The sequence below is a fragment of the Branchiostoma belcheri genome, unplaced genomic scaffold (assembly GCF_001625305.1).
Source record: "Branchiostoma belcheri isolate BF01 breed outbred unplaced genomic scaffold, Haploidv18h27 scaffold4, whole genome shotgun sequence".
NCBI lineage: Eukaryota > Metazoa > Chordata > Leptocardii > Amphioxiformes > Branchiostomatidae > Branchiostoma > Branchiostoma belcheri.
In genome coordinates, this window is record NW_017804020.1 from 636,526 (window position 1) to 649,606 (window position 13,081).

Here is a 13,081-nt window from a genome sequence, read left to right on the forward strand (position 1 = left end):
GTTTTAGTCGACTGGACTTCTGAGCTCTCTTCGTGCCTTTATTGTATATGTCTTTCTTTGTTTTCAGATCTTGTTTAAGGACAGTGAAAAGAAGTCTAAGGAGCAGGAGGCTGAAGCAGACACACCTGAAGACACAGTAGAGGCACTGGAGGAAGGTGAGAATGTGCCTGGGTGTGACAAGCTAGTTTGTCCTTCCACTGCATTGTTAGACATTCCTAAAACAAAAATCATTGTGTTACTGGTAGTATCTCTTTAACCCCCTTCCTGCTAAGTTCTCTGCTCAGCATAATGCAAACTTGGTATGTGAGTGACACTTAATGTGGCAAGGTGGTCTTGTGGTTTGAATTGTTGACACGGAATCTGAAGGTTCTGGGTTCAAATCTCTGTCATGCCCCACTGTTGTGCCCCTGTTGGGAAAGGCACTTAAAAAAACACCTATTTCCTCACTCAACTCAGGTGAAAATGAGTTACGCAGATTGTTCCTACTTTACAAAACTGATGTGTTACACCAAAAGGTGCTTTACCAGTTATACCAAACAAAAAAACTGTGTGAAGATTAATCAACAGTACTTTGTGTGCCCTCACCATAGATGAGTTAAACAAAATGATTGTGTGAAGAAAGTCAGCAGTACTTCGTGTGCCCTCCCCACAGAGATGAGTAACCTGGAGCTGGCCGAGGCAGTGGAGGTGGCAGAGGCTGAAGCAGAGGCTGAGGCAGAGGGAGACACAGACTCCGCCCAGGCAGAGATGTCAGTAGAGGACATAGAGAAGGAGATTCTAGGGACTGTAGAAGGTAACTACATCCAGCTATACTACAGCCCTGCTATACTACTTTGAATCACTTATATTCGCGGTACTTTTACTTTTGTGGTTTTCGCAGTCACTTTTGTACCACAAATTTATCATTATCGCAAACAAATAATACGCCAACTTTTTTTCTTCTGCACCTGCCACACCGCAAAGTTGTCCATTTTTCTCAGACTGCTATCTTTGCTACTGCAAATATAAAGGGATTTACAGTATTTGTGCCTTTATTTCCTCTCCAGAATATCAGTTTTGTGTCTAATCGAATCGAATCATTTTTAGTTGGAAGGTATAGAAAGCTGCTCTGCATTTGATGTTTATTGTATGTTGCAACCTGCCCAAGAACTAAGGGGACCAAGGTTAAGTGATCTTCTTGGACAGGTGGTCTTTTTGCAATTATGGAAAGAAGAATTGGGACCAGCAAAAGTTGTTATGACCAGCTCTGTACTTAGAAAGATTGACAGATTTTGGCAGATACAGATAAAGTGTCTTGTTTTTTTTTTGTCCCCAGATGTAGATGAAGACACAGAGGGTGCCTCAGGGTCCAGCACTAAGATGTTACTGGAGGGTTTCCTACAACAGCTGCCAAACTGTGTCAACAGGGAGTTCATTGATAATGTAAGGAACATAGAATAAGAGCACTGAATTGGTTGGACGTTTAGCCAAGAAATTTTAAAAGCCCAACTTTTTCTCTATAGCTCTCAAAATTTTTATCTGTAATTGACCAAACTTGTATAGATGTCAATTACAGATTGAGAGAAGAGTGAATGGTCATAATTATATAAGGTTATAGATACTGACAGAATGGTTTTAACTAAATGTTTTTCTTCCATGACTTGTAGGCTGGGCTGGAATTCTGTATGAACATGAACAACAAGACCAACAGGAGGAAACTAGTCAGGGCTCTCTTCACTGTGCACAGGACAAGGTACAATCCACTAGTCCAGAAGTATAACACTGTGGCATATGGACCAAAAATATAACAGGGATAGATGATTTAAGTAGCTGGTGTGTTTTGGTGTTAGCAGTCTTACCAGATTTAGGCCATGCCAACATTTCAATATGAATTGAATCCAGTTTAAGTTAAATTTGAGTCAAATTTGAGCCCTGAACATGTCCCAAACACTGCTGATCAACTTCCAAATACCAGCTAGCCAGGACCAACCTTTCCATCCAAACCACATGTTTGAAACATTTTGAAACATTCGGAAGCCAAATAATAGTCAACCTTGCTGAAAACCAGCCAACAACAGCCAACCTTACTCCTGACCATAGTTGGGGGGAGTGTTAGGAGGGCAATATTTAGCATAAGTAAGCAGTTCTGCTTGTTGCTCAACCCTCTACCCACTGCCTCACCCATAACCAATAGAAACTTGTCAGCCAAACAGCTGCTCCAGTGTGCTAAGGGTTAAACATTGTTTCCCTGTCCCTCCAGGATTGACCTGCTGCCGTTCTACTCCCGTCTGGTGGCCACCCTGCAGCCGTGCACACCTGACGTGGCAGATGACCTGGTCGCCATGCTCAAGGGAGACTTCAGGTTCCATGTGAGTCATCGTGAGATCATCACTTTAGATGAGAAAGTTCATAAACAAAATAGTCTATTTCCTTCTTTCATTAAGTCCTTCTTTCATCCTCTACAAACATGGAAGGTCAATGACCTGGACCAGACGTCTGTAACCATGATTACTGGTGCTGTAGGAGATACCCTGTGGTGTTGGGTGACATATACATTGTATTATGTAGCAAATGGGAGGACTGGTCACCAGATATATGAATGTCATTTAGTAAGAATAAACAGAGCAGCATTTTGTTAGGTGAGACCTTGTGAGGGTAAACATGCATTTGCTTTGCAAGTCCCATAATGTACTAGAATGTGGCATGTGTTATAAGATTTTATGATAATTATGGTTTTTAGCTACAGTTACTTTATGCTACTACCAAAAATACCAGTGAGTAGCTGTTGGTTAAATTACTGTCTTTGTCTTGGCACAGGTGAGAAAGAAGGACCAAATCAACCTGGAATCAAAACTGAAGACAGTCCGCTTCATTGGTAGGTTGATTAGCCTAAAATTAGACTGTGGATTGCTTTTAACCCATTTTTACTCAAGTAGGGGAGTAGGGGGTTACATGTACATCCATCACCATGTTTACCTTAGGACCACTACCTGTAGTTATGTTTGGCTGTCTTTGCAGGGGAGATGACAAAGTTCGGTGTCTTCCCCAAAAAGGAGACTCTTCATTGTCTTAAGGTTTGTACTGATTTTTGTCTTCTTGTAAATAATTACTTTGGTAAAGCATGTCAGCTCTCTGCGTGTTATTCTGTCTTTCTTCACGTCCTACTCTTACCAAATTCGATACCTTTCACATTCAACTCCATTCCGTCAGCAAATTATAAATTACAAAATTTTTGAGTAATACCAGTCCTGATCTAGATCTGCGTTTGTTTTCTATACAGATGTTACTGCTAGACTTCCGTCACCACCAGATAGAGATGGCCTGTGCCCTGCTGGAGTCATGTGGACGTTTCCTCTACAGGTCACCTGACTCACATCTGCGCACAAAGGTTCTACTGGTAAGGCTGTTCTTAGCTACTGTAAATCACTTTATGTTGCATTAGCAAAACTTCGCAGTCTGAGAAAAATGGACATGTTCGTGAAACTATGTTCGTGGTGGCGGCAAATGCAGCAAAAAGAAAGTCAACGGACTATTTGTTCACGGGAATGATAAGTCTGTGCTCCAGACATGACAGCAAAAACCGCAAATATTTAAGTACAAAAAATGTATGGTGAAAAAAAATCATGATTTACAGTACTTTGTAGTTTCTGCTCTTGCCTCTTTTGACAAAAAATTGATCTCAAAGTTACATGTAGCATTTTCTGAGTTCTTTGCCTGAAGTGCAGTTCTATTCTGATCTCGAAGTCAGCATTTCTTTGCCTAAAAATGTTATGCAAATCTAAGTCTGAAGAATAGGTTACATGTAGATGCACTTCATACATTACTTCTTATTCACCCATCATTAGAAAAAGCAATTTATCAGTATGTACATGTATTAAACAATGTACAATTGAACAAAACAGGAATTGCTGCTATTGATATCTATTGATTGAATGAATCATGCACTTGCTTGCTGTTTGCTGATGTTGAGTTTGATATTCAACCGCAACAGGAACAGATGATGCGTAAGAAGACAGTGATGCACATGAACGAGCGCTACACCACCCTGATAGAGAACGCCTTCTACTACTGCAACCCACCGGAGGTGGAAAGGGTCAGTACAGCTACTTCTACATGTAATAACATTGAAATGGAACCAATGGAATGAATTCAAAGTGTTGTACACCAACAGACAATTTGACAATAGCAGAAAACCATGGTTTTATTATGTTTACCTTCACAGAAGGAAAACACATTGTTTTTGCTCTGTTTTTCTTCTTCTTCAAACAAAAAATGGAAATGACCTGTACTAGAGTGCTGTCACCATGGTAACTGGTGCTGTAGCAGACACCCTGTTAGGTTGGGTACTTACATGTATATATTACAGTGTAGCAAGTAGCAGGACAGAGTTGGAGGGGCTGGTTACCATATATTTGAATGTGTTTGAGTAAGAATAAACAGAGCAGTAGTTTGTTGAGCTGGTCTAGGTAAAGTGTGAAGGTAAACATTTTGCATTTGCTTTCAAATGTTACCTTTTTAATTTCATAACTATTTGCCTCCAACATTTATTGTTTCACAGTTTATCAAACCTGAGTTAATTTTTTCACAGACTCCTGTGAAGGTTCGACCACCCATGCACGAGTACATCAGGAAGCTACTGTACAAAGACCTGTCCAAAATCACCACAGAAAAGGTACACTGTTAGAAGCTAGTATTGTATGTTGTTTTGATACTGATGACATGCATATGCTTCATCTGGGATGCTAAAATCCCAAGAGAACAAGGTGGTCATGTAGTTCTCTTCTTGTCTTTATTTTATCTTAGGTGTTGAGACAGATGAGAAAGCTGAATTGGCAGGAGGAAGATGTAAGTAATGTTTAAAGTAATATTTTTACATGACAATCTTACAGAATATAGAACAATAAACCTACAATGTCATAGCTTTAAGACAACCACAATCCAGTTACATGAAACTGTCTAACCTTTAGCACACTGAAATAGGTATTTTGCTATGAATTTTTTGTTGGTTAGGAAGTTAGGCAGTAGGAAGAAGACTTATCTGTATTTGGTGTCTGTAACAGACATGCAGGTACGCCATCAAAAGTCTGACTCGTGTCTGGAATGTCAAGTACAACAACGTCCACTGTGTGGCCAACATGCTGGCTGGACTGGTCCCATACCAGGTCAGATATGGGTTTTCTTAACTCCACTTTGTAAGATGTTTTTTTACGTCCATGAAAAATGGATGTATTGTTTTGGTCTGTGTGTGTTTGTGTGCATGTGTATCTGTATGTGTGTCTGTCTTTCCTGTGGTCAGCATAACTTAAGAAGGCCTAAATTGATTATGATCAGAGGTACATGTATTTAGAATTTGATATGCCCAGTTATCAGCAGTCTATTTTGATATTTATTCCTTGCTTGTTAACTTGTACCATCTTTATACAACTTTAGGAGAATGTTGGGATCCTGATAGTTGATGGCATTCTGGAAGAAATCCGACTTGGAATGGAGGTCAGTTTTGTGTTTTGTATTTTTCTGTTGAGCTCAAATGCTGGTAGAATTACAATGTCTTGGTAGATTTGTAGATTTGCTATTTGACATTGTCATTTTCCCTTTGTAGCAGATATTTTCTGAATAAAGAGACTCTTTTTTACACAACCAGGAGGCTTATTCAGTCAATGTTTCAGTGACCGTCTGTCACCTTCCTCAGGGCAATTCTGACTGGTTCACATTGCACTGTAGCACAGGTGTCACTGCAATAGATGAGACCTTTTCTGTCTTACTTAGACTTAAGTTAGGGGCTCCCGTGTCTTCCGACACACGAGGCATTTTCTGTCACTGATGGTTGATTTTGTTTGATAGATTAACGACCCAAAGTACAACCAGCGGCGTGTCAGTGCAGCTAAGTACCTGGGTGAGCTGTACAACTACCGTCTGGTGGAGTCTGCAGTCATCTTTAAGACTCTCTACTCCTTCATCACGTTTGGAGTCTCCTTAGATTGTAAGTTCAAGTTCAAGTATAAAGGAAATTGTGGCTGCAATGTTTTTGCAGTTTGTAGTATGATCCATACTTTGTAAATTCTTAGTGGTATGGGTAAAATTGGTCTTGTGCAGGTAATTGTCAATAGTTGAGTACCAGCACCATAACTGGTGTGGAGAAAAGTCTTTTGAGAGATGTAAAGATGTTAAACATATCCTTAACATCTTAGTGTCAGAAAAATGATTGAAAAATGCTGTATTACTTTTCTTCAGAAATGAAACATGATTAGATTTGCTGGCATTCTAGTATTTCTACTTATTTTATTTTATACGGTGCACACAAAAATTTTTATGTGCACCCCATTTTGCACTAGTGCACCTATTCCCAAAATTGAATTGAATTTCAAGCCCTGGTTCATCTGTGATGTACTACCCCCTGTAGCTGCCGTGCCATCCCCCCTGGACCCCCCTGAGCACATGTTCCGGATCAGACTGGTGTGTGTGCTGCTGGACACGTGTGGGCAGTACTTCGACAGGGGATCCAGCAAGAGGAAACTGGACTGTTTCCTCATCTACTTCCAGGTACTAGGGCTGAAAAAAGTCAGGTCCAAACACTAACATCATCTTACAAACGCTGAAAAGTCAGTATGTGGTGGTTTCAAGACTAACTTCAAAAATTACTGGTCCAGGCTAGGAGAATAACATCATGATACAAACTTGTGTAATGTACTGGTGTCTGCATACCTCACAACATCCCATTCACCAAATATGTTCTATCTTTATGTAAAACAGAGATGTATTTAATTATGGCAACACGTCTTCGGTCAACAAGCATTGGATCTACGTGAAACCCAGATTTTTCCATGTTTTTTGTGATATTTGGTCAACATTGCATAAGAATTTTGAGTGACAATATCTTTTCTGACACAACATTTGAAAACTATCGAGTAGTTGCCATCTTTAAATGCGAGAAGATGACCTTAAACAAGATGTTCTGCTATGTACAATATGTTTACTGGTTATACCTAGTTGCAGTAAGTTCTTCCAGCATGCTGCTACAAAATGTATTATCACATTGATGCAAGAAATTCCAGTACATGTACATCTGTAGACTGTCGAGAAACCTATGTTCTTGTACTGTTTGATTTCAGCGGTACATCTGGGTGAAGAAGTCCCACCCTACCTGGACAGAGGCCCATCCCTTCCCTATAGAGGTGGACTTCATGGTGTCCGACACTGTGGAGACCCTCAGACCCAAACTGAACCTCAGCACCAGTCAGGAGGAGGCTGTGAAGGCTGTGGAGGAGTTAGAACAGGAGTACAGGAATAAGTACTGTGAGTACTAGGGTTGTCAAGACTGTCTAAAATACTTTTTCAAGTTACTGTAAGTCACTTAATCTTCGCGATAGCAAAAGTTTGCGATCTGAGAAAAAGGGACATGTTCACAGTGGCAGCAGGTGCAGCAAAAAGAAAGTCGGCAAATTATTTGTTCACGGTAATGATAAGTGACAGCAAAAACCATGAATATAAGACCGTCGCAAAAAAGTAGTGATTTACAGTACTTTGTTTGCAAGAAGGCTCCCTTGTTTTACAAGGCATTACAAGGCAATGTATGGTAGTTAAGTAAAGGGAAAAGTTGTGGAAGAATTCTACCTGCTTGTGATTTTGATTTTTGTGGACTGTTAGATGCTGGAATTTCATCTTTGATATGTTTTCGAGGTTCTTGACTAGGAAAGGACAGATTATAAATTTTGTCAGGAAGACCTTTTGAGTTTGCAGTGTTGTACAATCATGTAGTTTACATTTACGTTGTTGGTGTATGTGTTTGAATGTGGAATACATGTATTTTTATTTCCTTTGACTTCACAGCTCTCCCAGGGCAGCCAGAGGTACAGCAGCCTGTCACAACTCAGGAGGGACTAACCACTATTGCTGAGGGGGAGGAGGGAGCAGAACCCACTCCGCAAGGTATCATGACAACCCCTAGCTATAGATTCTTAACACAAGATGTGCTATTTGTAACAGTTATTCAAGAATTCCCTTGTGAACATGCTAATTGAAAAACAAATCTTAAGTAGAACATACATGTACATGTACATGTATGTTCTTGGGCCTAGAAAAAAAAGTTGTGTTTCCTGACTGACCTAGAAAAAACTGATGACCCTAGCCTTTTTTTTTTGTAGATCCCTGTAAGGCCACACCAATTTAATTTCTTGGTTAACGGATTCGCCTCGTCATTTTTTCTGATTTGCAACAAAAAAAAAAATTCAGAATCAACTGCAAAATGCTCATATTTTGCCCTGAACAGTTGAAAACAGTCCTTTTCTTCCTAGTTGTTACAGTTATTCCATCTTTTAATGCAGTGGTATCATTAAAAGTTCAAAATTCATTGTTTAAATTTTGAACCAGCCTGGTCTGTTGAGTTCATGGCTCCTATCGTACCATTTTGGGCCATAATAGGATGCCTAGGCCTGTTTTTTTTTTTTCACCCGCCCGCTCCATTATTTTTCTAGAAAAATCCGTTAACCAAGAAATTAAATTGGTGTGGCCTAAGGGACATGAATTTTTCTAGCTGATTGACCTTTTCTAGCACCATGATCTTACACCTGAGTGATGAAATATTGTATAATCGGTTTTCCAACATTAACATTGAAAATAGAAGTTTCCACAAGTTTTCCTTTGTCAAACTGAGTTGTAAAAGTTGGATCTCTAAAGATCGCCAAATTCTAAAAAAAGAAAGAAAAAAAATCCCTACCTTCCGACCCAAATTTTTTTGGGACTGACACAGGAAACACAACAATTTTTTCCCTAGGCCTTGGGTACTTGGACTTGGAAACAAACATGGAACCGATAAATCTAAACGTTATGTATCTATCACCCTGTAGTTGACCTGTCGCAGCACGTGGGAGCCCTGTCCATCCAGGAGGTGGATGACTATGAGGGGAGTGACCAGGAGGAGATGGCGTACGAGCAGGACGGCAGTCAGAGCGGCAGTCAGACGGAGAGTCAGAGTCAGAGTCAGCACCACACCGGGCTGGACCACGCTGATGAGGCTGGGGAGGAGGTAATGTGCTTCTACATCTGCTTTCAATGGAACAAGGTGAAGAAAGGAAGGAGAATGCATGACAGAAACAGACTAGCTCCAGTTTTTAAATGTGTGACTTATTGGGATAGGGTCTACAAAAAAAATTGTTGTGTTTCCTGTTTCAGTCCTAAAAAAATTAGAGTTAGTAGGTAGGAATTACCTTTTTTTAGACTTTGGCAATCTCTAGTGATCCAACTTATACAATACAGTTTAACAACATAAAACTTGCATGAGCACACCTCTATTTTCAATGTCAATGTTGGAAAACTGATTGTACATTTCATCACTCAGGTGTCAGATCATGGAGTTAGGAATCCACAAAAAAAAAAAGGCTAGGGTCGGCACTTTTTTCTATGGTCGGTCCGGAAACAGGAAACACAACTTTTTTTTCCTAGGCCTAGTGTTGCCTTGGTGCTCTTGAGCTCAGGAGCATTGAAAAAGGAATGCATATTGCATTTGCTCTGTTTCTTCTTCTTCTTCTCCAAACAAAAAAGGACCAGACGTCTGTCACCATGGTAACTGGTGCTGTAGCAGACACTCTGTGGTGTTGGGTTACATTATGTAGCAAGACAGTTGGAGAGGCTGGTCATCATATATGTTTGAGTAAGAATAAACAGAGAAGTAGCTAGTTGAGCCTGAGCATTTCATGCCACATCTATGTATGTATACGTAGTAGGTACATGTACCTGTAACGAAGACCTCTACTCCACCAGGTGTACTCTGAAGATGACAGCGATGATGACGGATCGCTGGACTCCATGTGGGAGACGGGCGAGGACGAGAAGGTTGCTATAGCAACAGCCAGGGCCTGACTTTTCTCAGCATGTGCACTGTGTGTGATTAACCTTCATCATTCCCTAACAACAGCACCAGAGGAGAAGTCAATCTAACTGAATGTATTGCAGTTTCAGTAGTGGGGAAATATTGACAATGTAACTTTTCTACCAATGTTTTTGGAATGCTATATACATGTATGTGTGAACTGTAGCATGCATGTGGATAGAGAGATGTAAAGAAAAAGAATGGAGTTACTGAACTTTGTTGCTATACTGGTTTAACAGCAGGCACCTGTGTTGTGAAGGTGACCAACTGCTGTTTGCTGGGAGACATAAAATGCATGGAGATTTTGTCTGGTTGTGCCAAAAGACTTTCTAACACTTGCAGTTTGTACTCAGACTTTCACTGCTAGTACATGTGTGTGCCATTTTCGGGACTTGAATCAAAGAAAATGTCAGGAGGCCTCATTGCATAATATTATGAAGCAGGCAAGACCTAAAACAAGCACTTCAGCAAATGTACTGTGCCTGCACGAAACACATATTTCTCTGTTTTCATTGGATATCTTGTCATCAACATTGCATCAGAAATTTTGCCCATTGCAGACAATATCCAACACAACATTTGAAAACTATACACAGCATGTCACCCTTAAAAAATGCTCAAATACAACCTTAAACCAGATGCTCTTCCACAGTGCTAAACACAATACAGGCACAGTATGTTTTGCCAACGTACTCCTAAAACATCACAGCACACCCATGTTGCAGGGAGACTACGATGATGAAGAGGAGGAAGAAGAGGAGGAAGATGAGATGTTGGACTCTGCCGGGGAGACAGAGGATGATGATGAGGTGACGCTGCTCATGGGGGGACCCAAACTGGTCAAGTGTGCTGAGGATGAGGACTTCATGTCAGCTTTCGACAAGATGCTCGCTGAAAACATCCAGGTAAAGCCTACTGTCTTCTTGTTCTTGGTATAATTTTTACTATAAAAAATCACTTAGATACTGTAATTCACTTTATGTTCACGAAAGCAAAAGTTCACAATCTGAGAAAAATGGACATGTTCACGGAAATATATTCACGGTGGTAACAGGTGCAGGAATTATTTGTTAACTGTGAATTAAATGATAAGTTCACAGTACAGAAGTGACAGTGAAACAGTGAACATAACAGTACATTGAAAAAGCAGGAATTACAGTAGATACATGTATTTTGTTGTTTGATCTCAGTATTCCTTTTACACTTTACGTGTGTGTATTAATCATACATCATACGTAATATCCAGATGAAGTGTTGATAGTAGTTCATTGCCTAAAGTCCTTTCATAAGTTATAAAGCAAGTTTCACTGTAATTTCCAACTCACGAAATTGGACTTACTGGGGTACCCAAATTTTTGACTTTACAACTCCAGTCTTTGTCAAGGAATGAGCAATCACTGCTTCTGTGACGCACATGACTTGGTGAGCAGTGGATCATACTAGGTTGCAGAAAGTCTGTGGCGCCTACATCTTTCTGTTGTTAGTCTTCTCCAACAGATACATGTACATTGTAGATACATGACATTTCTTTTGTACCATACGCTCTGTCTCACTGTCTCTTTACTTACAGCACCGCAGTACTGAGACTGTGAAGGTTCCTACCTTGGACATTGCCATTCCACAGAACATGAAAGTCAAGGCTAAAGCAGGTACAGTACATGATTGTGTAGAAGACCTCTATTGAGTATACATTGTATTCTGTCATTTAGTATATAACACAACAAGATTTCTTCTTAGTCTAGTATAATGTTGTTATCTGTCAGATGTAATACATGTATGTGCTAGAGATAACAGTTTGTTGACTGCTGTGTTAACTTATTCTTCTTCCTGTAGCTCCGATTGAGCCCAAACCTGAGAGTCCGACTGATACCGTTAACTTTGTCCTGATGACCAGGAGGGGGAACAAGGCACAGGTAGAGCTGTTTTCTTTTGAATGTGATTGTTATCTTTGTATACTTGTATGTCATGCTCTTGAATTATAGGATTGGTCAACATAGAAATATGAATGCCTGCTTCTGTACAATGCCTGACAACTTTAAGTTGAGCCTGGGAATCACAGTACAGAAGACCTTGTACAATGTAGCTTGTACTCATGGATGCATGTACTTTGTTCCATGCTCTACTGATATACAGTGTACTAGTATGAACATTTCTATGTTTCCCCCACAGTATCACAACCTGGACATCCCTGTGACCTCTGACCTTGCCATCAACCTCAGGAACAGGGAACAGGTGGGGTTCAAAATTTCAACTGTCCTTTTACCATTGACACTGAGACTAACTGTATTACAATGTTTCATACATCTTTTAAAAATCCTTTTTAGTGCAGACTTGAGCTCGTTATACAGTAGAAGCCGCTTATTTGAAAAGCCAATTTGTCAGCACATTTTTTTCAAATACCCGGCCTTTCCGATTAAGAGACTCTGAGGCTCAAACTCTCGGCCTTCATTGAAACTATGGGGGTGGGGGGTGGACAGGGCATCGAACACATAACGACACAAAGAATACAAACACGAGTCACATTTACGCATTAAAAACAGTGAACTTTATTGAGATCGGTAAATTTGCTTTTAATTTTTTTCGTTGACGTACACACGTATTTTTTTCGTTTTTTCCAAGACTGGAAGAACGCCGCGATACGTTAGATATCATGTGCTATCGGCAGGCTCTACTCGAACGAATAAACAAATTATGCTACGTTTGCTACGTACAAAACAAGCAACGAATACATGCACAATCATCAGCCTGTACGTACTTTTACATCACGAAAGTAGCAAAAAATAAAGTTTGATTAACGGAAAACTTCAATCAAGTAGCGTACAGACAAAAATGCAGACGATCGTCATGAAAGCAGTCGATAGCACAATTCACAAAGGATCGCTTCGCGATCGCTTAATTTTCAGAAACTCCGGCTAGCACACGAAAATTATCGTAACGAATGCAACAATAAACTGTTCATTTCAATGTTAATGACTTTTTAGCTCACGATGTCCGTAGGTTACATGGAAATTTGCGATAGTTGACGGGGATCTCTCGCATTAGCGTTCAGGGAAGTAAACAAAGATGGCGGACGCGGCGTGGGTAGCAGTATCCCATCATCCCATGCGGTGTTTTTTCGCGGCACATTTGGCGTGTTGAAGCGGCGATAGCGCCGTGTCGCAGTCGAAATAAACTCAAAAATAATGGCGCAGTACACAAGTAGAGACATGGTTTTGATGATTAAAAAATGAGTTGTAT

General features: G+C 40.2%; 1 protein-coding gene across 1 annotated transcript in view; it reads left to right on the forward strand.

Annotated features, from left to right (window-relative positions):
• LOC109476877 (regulator of nonsense transcripts 2-like) overlaps nt 1-13,081 on the forward strand; it is a 27,114-nt gene that overhangs the window by 13,208 nt on the left and 825 nt on the right. Inside the window, exons 15-36 of the mRNA XM_019777892.1 lie at nt 68-155; nt 653-793; nt 1,316-1,422; nt 1,647-1,732; nt 2,240-2,348; nt 2,797-2,854; nt 2,998-3,053; nt 3,260-3,376; nt 3,971-4,072; nt 4,568-4,651; nt 4,783-4,824; nt 5,040-5,141; nt 5,410-5,469; nt 5,821-5,959; nt 6,380-6,519; nt 7,089-7,272; nt 7,807-7,905; nt 8,823-9,001; nt 10,570-10,749; nt 11,415-11,493; nt 11,678-11,757; nt 12,014-12,076. Coding sequence (XP_019633451.1) covers nt 68-155; nt 653-793; nt 1,316-1,422; nt 1,647-1,732; nt 2,240-2,348; nt 2,797-2,854; nt 2,998-3,053; nt 3,260-3,376; nt 3,971-4,072; nt 4,568-4,651; nt 4,783-4,824; nt 5,040-5,141; nt 5,410-5,469; nt 5,821-5,959; nt 6,380-6,519; nt 7,089-7,272; nt 7,807-7,905; nt 8,823-9,001; nt 10,570-10,749; nt 11,415-11,493; nt 11,678-11,757; nt 12,014-12,076 — 2,295 coding nt within the window. The remainder of the gene's footprint in view (nt 1-67; nt 156-652; nt 794-1,315; nt 1,423-1,646; nt 1,733-2,239; nt 2,349-2,796; nt 2,855-2,997; nt 3,054-3,259; nt 3,377-3,970; nt 4,073-4,567; nt 4,652-4,782; nt 4,825-5,039; nt 5,142-5,409; nt 5,470-5,820; nt 5,960-6,379; nt 6,520-7,088; nt 7,273-7,806; nt 7,906-8,822; nt 9,002-10,569; nt 10,750-11,414; nt 11,494-11,677; nt 11,758-12,013; nt 12,077-13,081) is intronic.